The sequence below is a fragment of the Notamacropus eugenii genome, chromosome 7, assembly GCF_028372415.1.
Source record: "Notamacropus eugenii isolate mMacEug1 chromosome 7, mMacEug1.pri_v2, whole genome shotgun sequence".
Classification (NCBI taxonomy): domain Eukaryota; kingdom Metazoa; phylum Chordata; class Mammalia; order Diprotodontia; family Macropodidae; genus Notamacropus; species Notamacropus eugenii.
Window position 1 is genome coordinate 78,239,485 of NC_092878.1, and position 21,807 is coordinate 78,261,291.

The 21,807-nt window shown below is 37.0% G+C and overlaps 1 protein-coding gene across 16 annotated transcripts in view; it reads left to right on the top strand.

The window, feature by feature from the left end:
* The window catches only part of TDP1 (tyrosyl-DNA phosphodiesterase 1), a 181,345-nt gene that overhangs the window by 153,330 nt on the left and 6,208 nt on the right, over window positions 1–21,807 (top strand). For 13 of the 16 annotated variants that reach the window (XR_011970128.1, XM_072622825.1, XM_072622829.1 and 10 more), the window contains one exon: window positions 5,467–5,575. The exons of 2 other annotated variants lie outside the window; for them this stretch is intronic. Coding sequence is in view for 12 of the 14 variants with exons in the window: in XM_072622825.1 (XP_072478926.1) it covers window positions 5,467–5,575 (109 nt within the window). In the remaining 2 variants the exon portion in view is untranslated. Of the gene's footprint in view, window positions 1–5,466; window positions 5,576–21,807 lie in introns of those variants that run through there. One more of the 16 variants, XR_011970127.1, reaches the window with a different exon arrangement.

Consider the following 21,807-nt stretch of genomic DNA (forward strand, 5'->3'; position numbering starts at 1 on the left):
TACTCATGTATATATATGACTAGTAGCCATCCCCCAGTAGATAAATGATCAAAGGATATGAACACTTATCAAAAAAAAAACCTAGAAAGTATTCAAAACTATGTGAACAAAATGCTTCAAATCACTAATCAGAGAATTGTAAATCAAAACAACCAGCGGTTTCAAACATCTCATTTAACCTTCAAATTGGCAAAGATGGCAAAAAAATAGCAAAAGTCAATATTGGGAGGATTGTGGAAAGATATAGGCACACTAATACTTTGTTGGTGGAGCTTTGAAATTGTACGACCATTCTGATGACAATTTGAAATTATGCAAATGGCATAACATGGGAGTTACATGATACAGTGGGTAGAGCACCAAGCCTGGAGTGAGGAAAGCCTGGCCTCAGACACTTATTAAGTGGACAGGTCACTTAACCCTGTTTACTTCAGGTATATTCACTTCACTTATCAGTAAAATGAACTGGATAAGAAACTGGCAAATCGCTTGAGCATTTTTTCCAAGAAAACCCGAAATGGTGTCACAAAGAGTCAGACACAACTGAAAAACAACTGAACAACAACATAGTTAGACCTGCAATTCCTAGGAAGATTATGTTGGCAGATGGGTGGAGGTTGGACTAAAACCAGGAGAGCCTAGAGATAAAGAACAACCAGAAGGCTATTGTGATAGTAATCCACAAGTACAGTGATGTACTATCAGGGCAGTGGTTGTGGCTGTGGAGAGAAGGGGTTATCCAAGAAATGTTGGGAAGGTAGAAATGGTAAGACTTGGTAGCAGCATGGACTTGTGGGATGAGCACAAGTGGGGAGCAGAGTTCGACATGTATGTTTTTGGAGGTGAGTGACTAAGAAAGTAACGGTATCCTTGACAATAACAGGGAAGTTTGGAAGAATGCAGGGTTAAGGTGAGGGGAGATAAATGGATGTATAAATGTGTTTTAGAAACCATAATGCACCATCTAATTAGGAACTTTTATTATGGTTGTTGTTATGCAAGCTGATGGCTGCCATTGTCTACCTTGTCAGCTGCTGCATTTTTGAACAGTGTGTTCTTGGAGGATTCAGTCATGTTCTTCGAGCAGTATTTCTGGGAAGGAAACCTTAATTTGTGTATAGGTTTCTATATAGAGCATACTGCTTTAGTATGCTTCTGATATAAACGCCAACTTCCTCCCCCTACTCCCTTCCCCAGTAATCACAAAAAGTGGAATGCAGTTCGAGTCATACTGTTTGCTCCGTATGATGAAACTTTGCTATGGAGTTCAAATAGGAGCAGGGCTGATGAGCTCTTTCACTCTCAAAGCAATTAGAGGAAAAAACTGGCAGTTTCCGAGCTATGAGATGTATCCTCCCTCTCACCTGGTGTTTTATGCATTGCCATTGTCTTTTCTATCATGGAAGCATCTGCAGCATAGAAGTATGTCCTTTGATTTCAGAAATGCCCAGGAATAGCACAGATGATAAATAAATAAGAATAATTAGCTGAAGGCCTGAAATTACTTTGCAAACACATTGAAGGAGAAAGAAGGCCTTTTATGATAAACCCTAGAATTTGGAACAAAAATGACACTCCAAGGACATAAATGTTTGTCAGTCCTTGTCAGAATTGGATGGAGCCAACCTTCCTTTGAATAGAAAGATAGACACAACAGAAGAAACACATGGCAAGATGCGTAGGAAGGTTGATCCGAGTGTCTAGTGAATCATAGTGAGCTTAGGAAGCTATGAGGATCTATTCATGGCGACTAAAGAAAGGGAAAAGAAAATGACTTCTATCCAAATTCCCAGAAAATACTTAACGGTGACTGTGATGGCCATTAGTCTGCAATCTGTTTCTTTTCTCAAATGTTTCAAGTTTAAATGCATTGCACATTTTTCTCATATTGACCTGACTTTCCCCTAACATATTTCAGATCCTTTGATAAGTCTTACCTGTTACATGACTCACAAGGGATAGAACATCAGGGTTTTTCTCAGCCCTGTTAGTAGGATGAATCCTATCTCTTTTAACTTACCAATTGGGTCAAATTGCTTATGCTCTTTGGGGCTGCTAGGTGGCACAGTGCCAGGCCTGGAGGATGGAAGACCCGAGTTCGAATATAGCCACAGACGCTTATTGGCTATGTGATCCTGGGCAAGTCACTTAGCCTCTAGCATACCTCAGTTTCTTCAGCTGTGAAATGGCCATAATAATAGCACCTACTTCCTAGTGTTGTTTTCAGGATCAGATGAGGTAATATTTGACAAGTACTTAGCACAGGGTCTGGCATGTAGTAGATGATGGTGACAGTGATGATGCTTGCTAACATTTATATAGTACTTATTGTGTGCCAGATGTTGTGCTAAACTCTTTACAGTTATTATCTCATTTGATCCTCACAACAACCCTTAGGGGTGGGTGCAATTACTCTCATTTTATGGATGAGGAGACTTCTGCAGACAAAGGATACATGATTTGCCCAGGGTAACACAGCTCTTAAGCAAATGAGGCCAAATTTGAACTCAAGTCTTCAGGCCTGGGGTTCTATGCACTTTACCACTTAGCTGTAGATACGTAATAAATACATAATATCTATATGTATGTAGATACATAATAAAGATTTGTGTCTTTCCTTCCACATTTTTAAAATAAAGGAAGTTGAATTAAATCATGTCTAACTCCAGCTCTATAAAGTCATTGAAATTCTTCCATAGTATACTCTTATACTTTGAGCAAACCATTCTGGGCCTCAAGTTTCCTCTTCTATAAAGTGAAGTTATTGTTTGAGATGGTCATGAAAGCCCCTTGTAGCCCTGCGAGGCAGAATATGTCTATGCTGAATGTGAGAGGTTGGGCTTTAGGGAGGAGGAGCAGTACCTGGGAGGTAGATACTACAATGGTGTCAATGAATGGTGGTTAGAAGCTCTATTTCCCTGATCACCTTCCGCTTAGTGCCACACAAAAATCCTCTGTGTAACCAAAAATATAGGAATCCCATTCATTGATTGACTCATTCATTTAGCAACTATTTAAGGGCTTGCCTTGTCCTAGTCACTGTGCTGGGTAATTGGTGTAGAAACGGTTTCACTGACTATCATTGGCCTGCTTGGATCCTTAGTTCCATTGTTCTGGGAAGTGAGGATTAGCCCCAAATGTAGGCTCTATTTTCCTTTTTAACTCTGCTATGATTCCACTGCAGAAATCTCCAGTATCATTGCCTTTTAGAAATTGTTCTGGTACGTTCAGCAGGGTTATCAGCTTCATTTCAAAAAAGTCCTAATACTCTGTGTATACCTTTTGAACCAGCACTATCACTGCTAGGTCTGTAGCCCAGAGAGAATCTGAGAAAAAAGACTCATCTGTACACAAATATTTATAGCAGTTTTTTGTGGTGGCAAAGAATTGGAAACTGAGGGGGTGCCTATCCATTGGGGAATGGCTGAACAAATTATGGACTAATGTGATGAAGGTGACGGATTCAGAAAAACCTGGGAAGATTTATATGAACTGGTAAAAAGTGAAGTGAACAGAACCAGAAGAACATTGTACACAGTAACAAATATTGGAATGATAATCAACTGTGAAAGACTTAGCTACTCTGATTAGTACAGTTCTCTAAGACACTTCCAAAGAACTCGTAATGAAAAATGCTGTCTTCCAGAGAACTGATTAACTCAATGTAGATTGAAACACATTTTTTTTTACTTTGCTTTTTTTGCTTTTGTTTTTCAACATGGTTAATATGGAAATATATTTTGTATGATTTCGTATGTATAATGAGCATTATGTCACTTGCTTTCTCGATGAGTGGGAGACGGACTAGAGATGGAGGGAGAAAACTTGGAACTGAAAATGTTTAAAAAGAATGTTAAAGACTTTAAAAAAAAGGTATTACAGAAACTCAAAGAACTTTTAAGTAGCTCTGACTATACTAAGAGTTAAAAAGTATTTCTACTAAGAGGAATGCTTTCAAGATGATCTGGTCACTCATTGTGCACCTCTGCATGGGTACAGATCCATAGCAGCAACATCATATCATAAAGTTAGAGCTAGAGGCTATCTTTGAGCCCCTTGATTAATATTAATAGCTAATGTGTCACTTACTCTGCATTAGGCATTGTGCTAAGTTACATTTTGCAAATTGTTATCTCATTTGATCCTCCCAACAGCCCTGGGAGGTTGGTGCTATTATTATCCCTCTTTTATAATTGAGGAAACTGAGGCAAACAGGTTAAGTGGCTTACCCAGGGTTACACAGCTAGTAAGGTGGGTAGGATTTGAATTCAGGTCTTCTTCCTACATTCAATCCACCGTGCCACCTAGCATTTCGGTTTCTAACTTGATGCTACATAATGGCTATGCTTGTAATTTCTCTTGAATAATAAATAAGTGCCATAGCAAATTTAATTAGTATTCTTTTGGCCACCTGTTTTCCAGCTTCATGTCTAAACTTCCCCTTTTCCAAAAGGGCAAACCATGACTTCAAGGCCCAGTCTAGTTTTAACCCTGTTCTGTGTACTTCTCTTTATGTAATTCTAGGACACTATCAGTCTTCCTCTTGAGATTGCCTTCTAAAATAACAAAGTCAAATGAGTTGTAAAAAGCCTGGTGTCAGCTCTGCTGCTTTACTTCTCCTAATCATCCTGTCTCAAAAGTTCAGCATCATCTTTAACCTTCCGCTCATCCTCAGTGCCCCACTGAATTTAGTCAGAAGATCTGTACGACCTTCTTACTCATCCTCAGTGCCCCACTGAATTTAGTCAGAAGATCTGTACGACCTTCTTACCTGTTTGGCCCTAGGCAGTTTCCAGCCCTTCTCTCGACTTCTGTTTCCTCAACCACAGAATGAGAATATTCAACTAGATAATTTGTAGTCTCTTCAAACTGAAAATTGTAACTTATTTCACAGAGCTCATCTCTGGTGAATGCAGGAAATGGGACGCTGTCTGGCCCCTTTCTTCTTGATATCTCTTGGCTCTGTTCTCTCCTCCCTGTTCCCTTCTGCCATCCCCAAACTTGCAGACCCAGGCTCTTACTACCTCTGCTGGGACTTTTTCAGTCACATCCTTCACCTTATTCTACTACAAGTAGTCTTTTACTGTGGCAGTGCCAGTCTGGAAAATTGATAATAATGTACTTAAAAGTGTTTTGCACAGTGAGTTACATGAGTTCCCTGCAAACTTTATGTGGAATTATGTTAAAAATGGACTGTGATGCCTAAAATTGGTTCCATTTTCTCTCTATGAAATATGTACAGGCATTATCTGCTTGAACCTCTTTTTAGATAACGTTTTAGATAAAAGAATAGAAAAGAAGATTTGGGTGGGAGTGGAGGGGAAAAAATTTGGCTTCTCAGGGCTTTTTAGCTTCCCTGAACCAACTTGGATTGGCTTGTAAATTTCATAAAAGCATTTATTCCACAAAGCATCTCTTTCCCCAGAATTTTAGATGCTTTAGTAATATCACCCTGTGTTTCTTCAGGGAATGGATACCTTCAAAGTCAAGAGGAAAGTCTTTTCAGAAAACCGGGAGCCAGCAACCTCTTTTCCTGTGCCTTATGATTTGCCTCCAGAAATTTACGACCATAAAGGTGAGACTTGGATTAATAAAAAGTATGCATGTGTGCATGCCCCCAAAGCAAAAAAGCAAATTACATGTGACACCCCTAGAGAATGAATTTTTATGATTTCTCTAGTAAAAAAAAGAGCACTAGACTTCATTGCAGGTCAATAGCTATGGTAGAAACCACAGTGATGAGAAAGGCATAGAGGCCCTGGGTTTGAGTTCTCACTGTGCTACTTGCTAGATGTATGACTTTGGACAAGTCATTTAGACTCTCTGGGCCTAGATTTTTCCTCAGCTGTAAAATAGCAACATGGGACTAGGTGACTTCTGAGGTTGCCTTGGTGCAACTCTTACCCATTCAAGGTTTTCCTTGACACTCCATCTTAACCTGATAAAAAAGTGTTGAGGGTGGAGGTTAGCAGAATATATGATGTGACTTATTTTAGGTTCCACACCATCTAGCTATGGCCCTTTCTTTCATACCTGCCAGTGTTATTCTGAGTCTCTTATTATCCTTATCATCTCATGTGGACCTTATCATCTAAACTCTGTCATAGAAAAAAGTGGGGAAAATAGTAATGGAAAATAGATGTCCCAGAGGGTGATCCGTTCAGATTTTTTAAAATTAATTTTAAGCTAAGATGAATTGGAATCTATTTTCTTTCCATTAAATCTCCCACTCATTGGAAAAGGAAAAAAATCCTCAAAACCCCAAAACCGCTTTATAACCAGTATGGATAGTCAGACAAAATAAATGCTCTGAATTGGCCATGTGCAAAAAAATAGATGACTCATTCTACACCCTGAATCCATCATGTCTCTGTCAGAAAATAGGTAGCAAGCTTCATTATGCTTTTCCCTTGGTTCATGTAGTGAAGGGACCCTTGTTTTATTCATTAAGGATCACATCATTTTCTTTAAAAAATACTTTAAAGGTCTTACTGCAGAGAGCAGAGAAGCTTCTTCAGAATATGCTGCATTTTATGTACTGTTAATACTATGACATGCTGACAATGCTTTGAGTGACCTGTAATTTTGACTCCTTAAAGATTTTGGTATCCCACAATCCATAGCCATTTAGCATCTTCAAAAGAAAATGTTAGTTAGAGAAAAGTTTTTACTATTGGAGGAAGCTTGGGATTATTAAAAATACTGCATGATTTCACAAATGCAATCTAGCCCATTTTGTTTCTCCGCTTTAGTTGTGGACTTAGGGACATTGTTGATTTGCAATGTCTTTCCAAGAGATAAAATTAATGAATCAGCTCTATGAACTTTCCATCTGACTACGTATTAGCAACTAGATGGCAGAAAATGAGCATACATTTGTTTTTGGTTTTTTTTTTCCTGTGAAATGTTAGGCACATTTGAGTGATTGTAGATCTAATTTGGGAGGCTCAGCAGTGTTTCACAATTTGATGCTATTAGCAGCATGGCATTTGCAAATTGGAGTATGTAGGGGACTTCATGCTCTATTGGGAACCCTTCTTCCCTTTGAGTTCAGTATAAGATAACCTCCATAGCCAATGGAAAAAGTCTTTAGCAAGCATGTGTGTATGCCTTACTCAAGTAAGCTAGGTGGACCTGGAGTCAGGAAGATCTGAGTTCAAATCCAGCCTCAGACACTTACTACCTGCGTGACCAAGAACAAGTCATTTAACCTCTTCTTGCTTCATTTTCCTCAAATGTAAAATGGGGATAATAAGAGCACCTACCTCTCAGAATTGTTGTAAGGGTCAAATGAGATATTTGTCTAGGGCTCAGCACTGTGCTTGGCACACAGCAAGCACTTAATGTATGCGTGTTTTATTCCCCATTAATATTAATGTCATTAATATTAATTATCAGTATTGATGTCATTAATATTGTCAATATTGATAAAGTAATTAATCATTAAATGAAACAACAATTTAAAGTAAATAATAAAATTAATAATCAAATCTATCCTTGGGTCTTTCAAGGAATCTTATATAATTTTAGCGTATGCATTGAGTTGGAATAGATGCTTCAGAAGGTCACATTTGTGCAACCAAGTCAGATCCTTTTTAAAAATTTTTTAATCATAAACAAACAATAAGCATAATGGGAACTTGATTTTTGTGTATCCTTCAGTCAGGTATGACACTCTCATGATGTCATCTGCTATAGAGTTTTGGTTTTGAAAGTCTAATTTTTCCTATCTCATGTTCATCCCAGGATCCCTTCAGTAAATGTGTAGATTGAGAAAAAAAGCATGTGGGTCAATAGTGAGTAGTATCTTCTTAATCACTTTTTTAGCTGTAATAGTGTCTTTGAATTTCCATAATGATTTGATCTCTTCTTCTCTTCCCTTTATCATGAAAATTGGTCCTTCAGAAGGCTGGAAACTGGTCACTTCCCACAGACTTCCCCTGCATCTGTTTGCTTTAGTTTAGCCGATCTTCCCATCTGTGTATTCTTAGAGTCATTTCTGCTTCCCTGTGCAGCATATGAGGGACTTTAATGCTGGAGTTCAAATATAGTAGCTGTACTGTAAGTGATAGAGAAAAGAATTTGCTGGACAAGTTTGTTATTTCTTCACCCACTCTTTTTTATGTCACCTTTCCACCACTATCATTTATAGATAGATGGATAGATATAAATATAGATATCTTTTGTTTTCACATTGCCTATATTTTCACCTTTACCCCCTCCCAGAGAACCATATGACAAATAATTTTTTAAAAAATAATAAAAAGGAAAAAAAATTCAACCAAACCAATCAATTCATTGGAAAACAAAAATCAATCATTGTATGCATGTTCCACACTCATGCACTTACCCTTCCTTTCCTCATTCCCAGTGGAGGGAATAGGGAGTAACTTTTCATATCTCTTCTTTGGGACCAAGCTTGTTCTTTGTGATTTTCAGCATTCTTTTTCATTTGTTTTGTCATAGTGGTGTTTCTTTCCATTTCCATTGTTAAGTCATCATATACATTGTTTTCTTGGCTCTGCTTAATTCACTATTCATCAGTACATGCAAGTCTTCGCATCCTTCTCTGTAGTCATCACATTCATCATTTTTACAGCTCAGTAACAATCTGTGACATTCATGTACCCCAGTGGCACTGTTTCATCATACTTTGGTTCATACTGGCTTGCAATCCGTTAAAACCCTTCAGTCTTTGTTCACCTGAACTGTTGTTGAGTCACTCCCTGGTTTGAATCACTGAAAAGTATATCATACAATATATTTAGAGTGTATCCCAAAAACTTTTAATGCTTTGGAATTAATAAGTGCTAACAAGATTCCAGGATGAAGTCAAAAGCTTTAGTGAATAGATAAGTGAAGTTTATAAATTTAACAATATAGTTACATGTAAATAGTACTTCTGACCTGCTTTGCTTATCCTCTTAAATAATATTACCAGTCTTCCTATAGTCATATACAAACTCTTTATTGTTTATTTAGAAGTAGTCTTGAGCCTGTTCCTCTTTTGAATCATTAGAAATAACTTAATACTAGAGTCCAAATTAATGTGGGAAGAATGAAACTGAGAAGTAAATTCATTATCCTGTATTAATTTTTTAAAAAATAGGAGTGACCATACCTATGATTTCATCTGTGTAAAGAACTTCTGGTACAGAACTCTTTCCATAGATAATCAGCAGCAGCTCATCTTTAACTTATATTTTAAGGATGTTTCCTGGGGCACTAAGAGGTTATTAAGAAAGTAGTCAGGGTTCACACAGCTAATATATGTCAGATGTAGGATTTGAACCCAAATCTTCCTAACTCCAGTGCCATCTTACTCTTCTCTGCCACACTGCCTCTGTAAAATACAAAACACAATTTCACTAGGGATTCATCCCGTATAGTAAAAAGAGCCTTGGAGTGGCCCTCAGCAACCTTAGGTTCACTTCTCAGCTTTGCCATTAAGTAGCTGTGTGACTTTGAAGAAGGCATTTCTCTGAACATAAGTGTTTTTCTGCTCATTATATGACTTATGATTTATAATATAAAATAAAAAGAGATTTCAAGGTCTCAACTAGCTGTTTCCATCCAGCAATTCAACCAAGAACAATCAAATGCCTGCTGTGTGCAGAGTACTCACTGTACCGGGGTTTCACATTCCGTGTAAGAACTTTATTTTTCTCCCTAAGATTCTTTAAGATTCAGGAGTTTATAAATGACTTGATACTTAGATGGATCTATGATTATGAAGGGTTCTCCTACTTACAAGGATTATAGCCAGTTCATGCTAGGAGCAGTAGCCTAAGGCCCTCCCCCAGGAAGGCTAGGCTAATTTTTCTTTAGAAGATATTGCAACTGTCTTTGAAGCTTAATTGGTTCAAAGGACTAAATCCTGGGCGTTTGATGTAGTTTCCTGGTGGTCTTCCTACAAAAAATGCCTGAACTGAACAATTGACCTGCTTCTCCCTCATTCTCCCTTTGCACAGACTATCTCAAATATCAGCCCAAGTGACTGACCTCCCCTAGATGAGGTATTCCCTGATCTTTCCCCTCTCCTCAATTTACCTTGTATTTGTTTCACTTTTTTTTGGTAAGCTCACAGACTTTCATTTTTCCCTTTGTATCCTTAGTATCTAGTGCCTGGCATAGAATAATATGATTGGTGGTTCTTAATCACTTAACTCTAAAAGTCTTATCATTTAAATTTGGTTTAATTATCCTACCCCTTTCACCAAATTGCCTTTGGTTTCATAATTTTTACAAGGACCTGAAATTAAACTGCCAACCCAGCTTTGTAAATTATTCTGTGATCCTGGAGTATGAAAGACTAGGTAATTGTTAGAGAAATTGTATTGTATTTTTACTCTGATGATAAGTCAGTAATAGTCAATAAGCATTTATGAAATGTCTACTTTGTGTCAGGCCTGGGTCAAATCAAGGGCTGGCAATGAGGGGAAGGTGACTTCTCTGGTCTCATAGCTTATAGCTTATAGGGGAACAGGTAAGGAAGAGGTGTTTAGATTGAAAGGGGGAGGGGAAAAGGCTTTTCTTAAATGGTGGGAGGGGATTTTATTGATGAATGCTTTCGAAGGAAGCACCTGAAGGGAGAATGGAGATGTGAACTTTACTTTGGATGAGGCCTAGGGGTATACCCTCCCAGAGATATCTTGGGGTTTACTGACTAGATTTCTTTCTTTAGGACCATGCCTTAAACCCAAATCACTCTGGCCAAAAATAGATGCTAGCCTAAGCCCCACTTGGTCATTATTTGGGACCTGATGTCTCAAAATGAATGTAAATAGTAATTGTTTCTGTTTTGGCCAGAAACCCTGAGGTTCTTCCCTCCCAGATTGATTTTTTTTTTTAACTAGGTAAAAGGCCATTTTCTGCCTCATTTCTTACCTAGCCTTAATCATTTAAATGGACATTGCCACAGTTAAAGTGAGACCTGGGAAAGACCTTAGCTTAAAAAAGCCAAGGTCTCCCACTACATCCAGGGTCATCTCCAGTCCTGATCTGTATCTTGCCACTGGACCCAGATGGTCCCTGAGGAGAAAGTGATCTGGTGACATTACTCAGTCCTCCCCCACTTAAATCCAATTAACTTGCAGATCATGACATCATCTCTTAATGTCGTGGTCCTCTTCAAGAATGAAGGACAAGCAATGACAGCTCTGTGCCAGGCATTGTGTACATGCTAGAGATATAAACTCACAGTCTTACAGAAGAGGTAACAAGCAAATGTGCCATGGACTTCTAATCTGAATGCTATATCTGATTCCTTTGAACCCAAAAGACGTTTGGCTTGTAGCACTGAACATGGTTGCTTCTCTGACCATGACATTTCATCGCATTCTAAGGTGGATGTGTACCAAGGGGCATGTATTGTACTCATATTTCAGTTGATGTTGATACAGTAGTTACAAAAGATTGCATTATTTCAAGGCTTACAATCCACTGTAAAGCCATGAGTTCTCTGTGCCCCTTTCTTCAGCTTTCCCTACTTTTAAAGTATTTCTAGCACTTATCTCTTATGTAGTTCTCAAATTGAGAACAGGGCAAAGTACAAAGAAACAAAATGTGGTAATTGGTTTGCCAGCATTTGGAGGCTGCTGATGGGAAATAAAACCACCCTGGACTGGATTTGTAGGCACAAGTTAGGATTTAATTATAAAAGGAGAAATAAAAGCCTAATTAGAGTACACCCCTGCCGGTGACTGCTGAGGTCCTCTGCTAAAGTTAGTACCCAGTAAGGAAAGGGAGAATATTATAAACCCTTTAGACTAACACCAGTTGAGGGGAAAGGAATGGGATTTTGTGAAATTGTACAGGGGGAAGAACAGTAGATTCATGTGTCTTTAGTGCCTAACAGGGCATGGCACAGTCTAGGCACTTAATAAATGTTTGCTGCTTGGTTGAAATAGAGCCAGAATTGTTGTTGTTGAGTCTTTCGGTCATGTCTGACTCACTATGACCCCATTTGTGGTTTTTGTAGCAAAGATGCTGGATTGGTTTGCCATTTCCTTCTTCAGCTCATTTTACAGATGAGGAAACTGAGGGAAACAGGGTTATGTGTCTTGCCCAGGATCACACAGCTAGTTGAAGTGTCTGAGGCCAGATTGAAACTCAGAAAGATGAGTCTTCCTGGCACTCTTATCCGCTAGGCCACCTAGCTGCTCCAGAGACAGAGTGCTTGGGTTCAAATCACAGTTTATTGTGTGTCTATGGGCAAGTCCATGGCTTTAATTTCTTCATCTATAAAATGACAAAGCTGATTAGTTCTTTCTTGCTCTGTATCTAATCCCATAAACTGGAAAAGTGGAATAAAAGTCTGTGCCTCTGCATTTACTTGTTTCTTATTAAGCAATGAAACCCTGTTTTAACTAATAAAGCAGTCTAGGAATACTGAACACATTATGCAGAATCAGTCTGTTGTGGAACATAAGTCAGAAGAAATTCATGCTTTGTATGAGGTTTGGATTTTGGTCATTCTCTTCAGGTTGCTTCTGTCTCTGTGATTCAAGTAAAAATCATCTTTATCAGCAGTAAGAAAATTTTGAGTATCTTTTGTATACAGAAATCTATGTTAGATACAAAGACTTTAAAGAAATTAAAAATAATCTTTTCCCTCAAGAAGCTTCTAATTGAGAAGACAGAATGATCATGATCTTGCAGAGACCAGGAAAATATCAACCAATAATTTCCTTTGACTTTTTAGGAAGATTTTAAACAAATTCCCATGTGATATTTAATTCACCCCACTAAAGTCCTCCTGATACCTCTGGGGCAAGAGATGATCCCAGGTGCTTGAAAGCATTATACCAAATGACATCAAACTCCAGAAGAACCCATCAAAGAAAGTTTCAACTACAGAACCAGCCATATACTGTGACTATTCCAGCCAAGTTTGGGAAGACTCATTGTCAGAAAGTTAGCCCCAGGGAAGAATATTTTGTTCTTATTTTTTTAACCCAGCAACTCATAAAGGTAAGGGTTTCAGTCTCTGTCAGTGGTAGGGGGTGAGGGAGGAGGAAATGCCTTGTTTGATGAAATCACAACTCCTTAAAATAACACTAAGTTTTTTAACTGGCAGATGTTCCTAAAACTGTCAGGACAGAGAAGTAACAACAGAAATCTCAGAGTGATAAGAAATGAGGGCTGAGATATCTTTTGTTCCTTGATTTCCAATGTTAGCATTGAACTTCAGCTCTGAAATACAAAGGGATAGATAACTTGTAAGACATGATATTGTCAGGAATTTTAAAGACTCTCAGGACACCTATTGTTTTTCAATGTGTAAAATATTTATCATTGTTCTGTCAGGTAGGAGAACAAAAGATCAGCCTAGGAAGGGAAGTCAGCCTGTATTCTTTTTTGTATAATGAATCAGAAGACCTAAATTCTAATTCTGTGTCTGCTACTTGATTAGATCTTTGGATTACTGTCTTGTAACATCGTGTATGTTTGTATGAAACTTTGGGGAAAAAAGTCATCAACCTTACACAGGTAGTACTTCTAAAAACATCACTCCTGCTATTCAAAAGCAAATATTTGAGAAAGGAAAGGCATACTTGGGGAGTGAACAGCTGTTTAAGAAGATATTACCTGCAAATAGAATTAAAATTCCTGGATTATGGTTTAGTAATATCTGGATTATGGTACATTCCTAGGGGGTGAAAAAGATGTTATTTACCTGGAGTTTTGCAACTATGATCAAAATGTCTTTAAGCTGAAAGGAAAAGAGAGTGGAAAAAATTAGCTACATATATCTTAACAATTTAGCTTTGTGGTTCTGAGCACAGGAGTAGAGCAGTGACTCTGTTCTGACCCAGCACATAAATTTATAGTGGAAAAATCAGGGCAGAAGACCAACACTGAAGGGAAGTCAGCCATCCAGATTCTCTGAACCTGTAGAACCTCCCAGCAGGCTAACAGTGACTAAGTTCAGCAATAGTCTACTGAAGGCCAACTATATATATATACAAGCCAACAGACCCAAATCTGGGTCAGGAAGAGAGTTCAGACCAGGAAGGCTGTGAATAGACTTCTTCTGAGATCATACCACTTTGGAAGCACTGAAAGGTCCCCAGATTGAACTGTGAAAGCAGCACAAGCAAAGAGAGCAAAAATATGATTTTACAAAATAAATAAGAACATAAGAAGAAAAAGTGGGAAGAAAAATGAGAGCTAACCAAGCAAGTTATAAAAAGAGAATTAACAGTTTGGTTTAAAAAAAGCACAATACCTTACTGAAGAACAATAACTCCTTAAAAATTAGAATTAGCTAAGTGGAAAGGAAAACTACTCAGACATCTTTGAAATAGAGGGCAAAGTAGAAATGAAAAGAATCTACTAGTCACCTCCTGAAAGAAACCCCAAAGTGAGCACTCCCAGGAATATTGTAGCCAAATTCCAGAACTTCCAAGTCAAGGAGAAATGCTGCAAGCAGCCAAAAAGAAAGAATTAAAAAACCATGGAGGCCACAATCAGGATCACATACGATTCAGCTGATACAGCATTTAAGGAATGGAGGGCTTGGAATACATTTTGAGAGGCAAAGAATCTAGGCTTAAAAAGATGGAGGTAGCAACCACAGGAACTGCTATTCTAGACCTGATTATCATCTTAATGGAGGAAATCATTAGAACTCAAAGTGACCTTAGAGGCCAATCCAGTTCAACTCCCTCATTTTACAGATTAAGAAATTGAGGTTCAGAGATGAGTTGCTCCCTTTTCCCATTGTAAGTACTTAATAACTGCTTGTTGTCTCTTCCTTTGCCAAGAGTCATCATTTAATTATCTAGTGTCAGAGGTAGGATTTGAACTCTTGTCTTTTTGATTCTAAACAATGGGAACCATGGAGGAAAACTAATGCTTTGTCTTGGGATGAGAGAGACTGACAGACTAGCTAGGCAGATCGTCTGTATCTCTAAGATTTTAGAAAACAGGTTTCCAAGGGTACAGAGAAAAATTTAGAGCCCACAGTCTAAACTTCTACAGAGGAAGGAAGTTTAGTACAAGTGGGAAGCTCTCAAGAATGAAGTTGTGAAGACACAAAGAGAAACTATTCTGATGAAAAAGGAAGTTGCCTATAGAAAGTTGTGTGTATATAAAGAAAAGACATGAGCAAACTTAGGTTTTTAAAAGATATGCACAGGGTGGAAGAGAACTATAGGTAATGGGATGAATACATAATTGTAGCACTATAAAAATGAAAACTGTTAAAACTCACAAGCTGAGGCTGACAAGAAAGGTGTAAAGCTAACAAAAGGATTTTTTTTTTAGCCACATTGAGAACTGGTAATGAGAGTTGGGCCCCCTTTTTGGCCAAAGAGTTCAAATTAAGCCTCAGACGCTCTTTTTTTCCATTGTATGTAGAAAGATTTATTTTTAGTGACTTTCATATTAAAAGGAGAACATTTAAAAACAAGAGAAAGTGTGGTTAAAATAAAATGTGTCAATACTTTTAAAGGAGAAGCAAAATTATTGCATTTCAAAGGTTTCTCTTTCCATTATCTGAAAGAATAATGGTTATAGAGGATAACATACCCTTAGTTATCACATTCATATGGTTTTTAATGTAGTATGATGCTTCTGATATTTAGTTAGGTGAATTTTCTGGCTAAAAACCTTTCTACAACTCACTTAACTTCTGTTTGCCCCCAATTTTGTTATTTGTAAGATGGGGATAATAACAGCACCTATGTTCCCAAGGTTTTTGTGAAGATAAAATAAGATCATATTTGTAAAGTGCTTTGAAAATTTTAAAGTACTCTATACATGCTAGCCATTATTATAATTGCTGTTATATAGTTTCTATGAGACAGTAATTATCAATGATGGAGAGAAAGTTGAATGCTCTTATTTTCCTTCTGTTTTCTCCACAAAGGGGAATGATCTTTGGATTGAATGGATAGAACAAAAATATCTAATGAGGAGTTGATATACAAGATAAGGAAGTACCTACCATTGAGACCAATTGTCCTTGATGAATTCAAGTCATTAGAGGCCTCTGTCAAGTGTATCCCAGGTTAGGTACTAAAGACATTGGTGGATATAGTCAGTGTTAGTGATTTTTGAAAGAATGTGAAAAGCAAAAATGGTTCCTTCAGGGCTAAAGAATTGAAATGTCCCAATTTTCAAGAGTCTATAAAGTAAAAGCCATTGAACTTGACTTTTCTGGCAAAAGCATCAAGCTTCAGAATAGATAATTCCAAGCTTTGTTTGGGGGTTGAGGGTGAGAGAAGGTCCCCTAGGGACTGAGTGAGCAGAAGAAAAGAGAAACTGTAGAACAAAAACAGATTACATTAAATAGGCACTACTGGAATTGAATATATTCCATGTAAAGGAGAAGATGTGTGTGTGGGAAGGATAAAAATGAGGAGTGAGATAAAGGAGAGTAGACAATTAACAGTCAGGACCATGAACACAAATGGGATAAACTCAGCAATTAAAGAGAATGGGGAAATGGGCTAAAAAACCAAAGGCAACATCATGTTATTTACAAGAAACTCATTTGAAAGAGAAATACTCATATAGGATTAAAATAAGGGACAAGAGCAAATTCTTTTATGCTTTAGGTACTCAGCAAAGCCAGGAAGGAGCCCAGAGTGACATTTTTTAAATGCCTGAAATAAAGAATAACTAGAGAAATGCAAATTAAAGCTATTCTGAGGTTCTACTTTATACTCATTCATTTGGCAAAGAGGGGGGAAAAAGGAAAATAGAAAATGTTGGAAGGGCTGTAGGAAAATTATACAGTATTACTGAGTTTCTGTTATACCAAGAATGCAAGGCTGGTCCAATATTAGGAAAATATAAACAAATTAGACCATGTTAATAACAAAAAGTAAAAATTACATGATCCTGTAGATGCTGAGGCTTTTAAACAAAGCACAAGATCAATTCCTGTTAAAATCACTACAAGTAATTGGAAAAAAAAACAAGCCCTTTCTTAATATGTTCTAAAACCATGACCCAGATATATAATGAAGATAAATCAGAGGAATTTCCAGGAAGAGCCAGGGGTAAAACAAGGGTGTCCATGAAAGCAATAAACGTAGGCAAATAGAAAACAAAGACTCTTCTCTGCAATGATATGATGGTTTACTTAGAAAATCTTAGATTCAACAACAACAACAACAAAAAATCAAACAGACCAGCAAAGTAACAAGATATATGATGAACCCCACAAACATCTGCCTTTCCTAAATACAAAACTCAGTAAAAGGAGATAGAAAAATCCATTCAAAATACTTAAAGAATTTACAAAATATTTATTAGTCCAACAACTGAGACACACACAGGAACTAAATGAATATAACTACAAAACGTTTCATATAAGTAACAACTAAATCTGAGAAATACTAATTGCTTATGTTTGGACTGTACCAATATAATAAAAATAACAAAACTAACTCAATCAGTTTTGCATTTAATGACATACTAATCAAACTATGAAAACATAATTTTTTAGAACTAGAAAAAAGAATAATTTATCTGGAGGAAAAAGAATCTCAAGGAGAATAATGAAAAAAACACTAGGGGATGAAGGGGTTTTAAACATTGCAAATCTCAAACTATGCTGTAAAGTAATAATTATCACAACTTTTTGGTACTAACTTTAAAAAAATAGAAGTCAGGGGAACAGATTTTTATATGCAACATAAAGAAATAGCGCAAGCATATGTGACATGGTGTTTGATAAACGCAAAGACCTTACATACAATTCAACAAAAACAGAACACTGAAAATCAGTCTGGTAGAAATTAGATTTGAATCTACATGTTGTTCCATATACCAAGACACATTCTAAGTGGATACATGACTTAAATGTAAAAGGGCACATGCATCATAGGAAAATTAGAAGAGCAAGGTTGGAAATACCTTTCACAGCTATAAAGGGTGGAAGAATTAATGACCAAATAAGTGATAGAAGATCCCAGAAGACAAAATGGGCAATTTTGATGAAAATTTACAAGTTTTTGCAACAGTAAAGTACAGCTAAGAGGAAGGAAACAGTTGTCAGAAAAAATAGTCTTTGCAGCAAATGTATCTGATAATGGTCTGATATCAGAGATCTCTATGGAACTGTTTAAAATCAATAAGAAAGGGCCATTTCCCAGTAGCTAAATTACAAAAGGTTATGAACTAGAAGTTTGTAAAGGAAGAAAGGCAAACTTTCATCAGTTAAATCAAATTCATTGTCCAAACCACTAGCAACTAGTAAGTGCAAACTAAAGTAACTCTGAGGTTCCTCTGCACACCTGTCAATTTGCAAAGATGACAGGAAAGCTAAAATGACAGTACTTGGAGGAACTGGGAAAAACAATCCTGCTAATGCTGGTTGGTAGAGCTGTAAATTGGTCTGATCATCTGGAAGACAATTTGCACCTGTACCAAAAAATGTCAATGAAATGTGCTTACTCGTTACCCTACAGAGAGCTAAGATAAAGAAAATGTATTCAGGTATACAAAAGTATTTATCAAAATAGCTCTTCATTATAGCAAAAAACTGAAAAGTACAGAAGTGTCTTTATTTAGGATATATTTTCTCCGTTAGCAGAGACTAAAGTGATGATTTCAGAGAAAACGGGGCAGTTTTGTATAAACAAATTAAGATTTATATGAGCACAACAACTACATTGTAAGTAAAAATAACTTTGAAACACTTAAAAGCTGTATTCAACACGGTTACCAAACCGGATTCCAAAGAATTGATGTAGGAATATACTGATCCTGACAGGGGTGACGGACTAAAAATGCAGGATGAAAATATTTTTCTAGACTTGGGGCTTGGTTTTACTTTACTGTATATATTTGTTCAAAAAGAATTTTGCTTTCCTTTTAATTTGAAGGTAAGAGGAAAGGTAGACAAGAAAAAGGAGCCATGTTTGAAGCATTTTTTTTAATGCACCAAAGAGAACAGAAGGAACAAAGACAAAATGAACAGCTTTGAAAGTTATGCGTTGAATTTATCATATACCAAAACTGTATAAATTCTGTGCCCTTTATGTATCGAAGTGCTTATTTTGTTTGAGATTTGTTCATTTCTATAGAAAAAAAAATTTTATGTATTTGACAGTGAAAAATGGGAAATGGACAACGAAATGGTACCAACACTAATTGTAATAAATCTGTTGCAAAAAAGCCATGAAATCACTTTAGCAACATTTGACTTACTTGCCAAGCAGAGGGAGATGATAGCCAAAGGTAACACCCATTTAGAATATAAATTCATTTGTAAAATCCTCTGAAAAAGAATAATGGATGATTATTAGCAGTATCATCTCATAAAAGAGAAAGAAGCAACAGAATGTGAAGCCAGTTTAAAGAAAGCTTAGCAAGAGATTCACTTAGGTGAAGTCATCCCAAAGACATTAAGGACAAGAAATAGAAAAAAAAATGAGAAAACATCTGCAAAGGTTACTTTAACAAATGTTTTCACTATTAAAGACAGTGCAGCTACCACACTTGTACTCTTAATATCACAGTCTCAGATATGTTTATAGGGGAGATAGAATTGGTACTAAAAGAAATAAAAAATGGAAGCAGCCAAATTTGACCACACACACACACACACACACACATACACATACATACACATACACATACACACACACAATTTGTACTGCAGGTAACACAATTGTGAGGGCATTGAAGGATGAATATGCAAAGTATCTGATGGATGGAATTAGTAAAGTCAGGGAGGGAAAATCTTAGCCCTCATTAGTACTTCAAAAAGGCAACGGAGAAGTCATGAACCACTGCCACCTTATAAATCAAGTTTTTCATTTGTACAAATTCTTTATCATAAAGTCCTCAATACATGAATTGAGGGCATCCTCAATTAGAGTATTAGTAAGGAACAAATGGATGTTCCAAAGCTACTTGCAGCAATAGATCACATCTTTACCATTTGACTGGAAGTTGTAGAGAATATAAAATTACACTATAATTACTATTTGTTGATTATTTTCTTTTAGCATTTGTTTCAGTAGAGTAAAATGGTGCCTTAAATGCCCTTATCCAAAAGGATGTTTTTGGATGTCAGCATCAAAAATCATTTAAAATTCCTTGAAAGATAAAACAGAAAGAACCCAGTTTGGTGATTCTCTGATCATAGATAACAAGCAAGACTTAAAACAGGGAAATAAGTATTCACCAAAAATGTGATAGAGGAGGGAGATCCAGTGCAGACTATAATGAAAGTGAAGAGAAAATCTCTGTTGATTTTGACCTTCTCCATATGCTCCGGTTGTGGATGATATTATATAGGTTTCATCAAGCCTTAGAACATTACAGAGAGAACCTGCTAAAAAAAGAAAAAGTTGGATAACCAGTCAGAAGAGATTTGCCTGTACATCCACATAGGAAAGTGGAAAAAGTGGATAAAGAATGTCTTTTGCCTAGATAGTCCTGTGACAATGATGTGCATTTGGATGGACGACCTACAGAGATTGCCCATCAGTGTGTATATCTGGGACGGAGGCTATAAGTGGATGCTTTGAGCACAGGAGTTGAAGAGAACTGTCTGGATTCAGGCAATTACAAAACTCCTTTGACTCTAAAATTGAAACAAAGGCCCATCTTTTTAATGCTAACATTCTATCTACCAACAGTATTAAATGGTAGTACAATATAGAATACAACAGTCTTCCAAGAATTAAAAATTAATATCTTGCAGAGGTCACTGAACAGGTGCATGGTGGTTGTGAGCTCCTGAAACAATGCCATTGTAGAACTTCAAAGAAGAATAGGAATAAAAGATAATCATCAAGGAAATTATGATAGGAAGCAAAATGATGTGGCCTGACCACATCACAAGGACAAGGGATGACTGCCAGATTATGTCCTCACATATCAGGAGAAAGAAACAAAGACTTCTAAGATGTGAACCTCCTGTGGCATTAAGGGCATGGACAAGAGTGGCACTGTGGATGAGTTGTAATTTTCTCTACCATTTTCTGAAGAATTGGTAAAAGCCTTTAGTTGATTGTGAATCATATAGTGGTAGTTCTGGAAAGATCCTCAGAGATCATGTAGCCCAGGTGATCTTAACCATTTTTGTCTCATCGACCCCTTTGGGAGTTTGGTAAAAACAGGCCTATTCAATGAATGGGTGTTACCTCACCCTAAGTGAGTACCTGTAAAGACCTTGGCCTAAAGGGCCCAAGGTCTCCCAGTGCATCTTGAGTCATCTCCAGTCGTCCTGATGAATATCTGGTCACTGGATTCAGATGGCTCTGGAGAAGAAGTGAGGCTGGTGATCTTGCACAGCCCTCCCTCACTCAAAACGAAGTCACATGCAAGTCATGTCATCATTTCTCTGATGGCATGGTCTTCTTTGGCAACGAAGGACAAACACAAAGCCTATGTGAAGAATATTTTAAATGCATAAAACACATTGTGTTACAAAGATAATTATGTTAAAATATAATTACTAATTTTTTTCCTTAAGAAAAGACCTCAAGTTAAGAACCCCTGATCTACATAAAAATGGGAAAGGGTCCCACATGTACAAAAATATTTATAGCAGCACTCTATGTAGTTGCCAAAAACTGGAAGTCAAGGGGATGTCCATCAATTGGGGAATGGCTGAATAAATTATGGTATATGAATGTAATGGAGTACTATTGTGCCATAAGAAATGATGAACAAGAAGACTTCAGAGAGGCCTGGAAGGACTTATATGACCTGATGCTGAGTGAAAGGAGCAGAACCAGGAGAACTTTATGCACAGCAACAACCACAGTGTGTGAGAGTTTTTTCTGGTAGACTTAGATTTTTGTAATAACACAAGAACTTCTGAAAAAAAAAAAA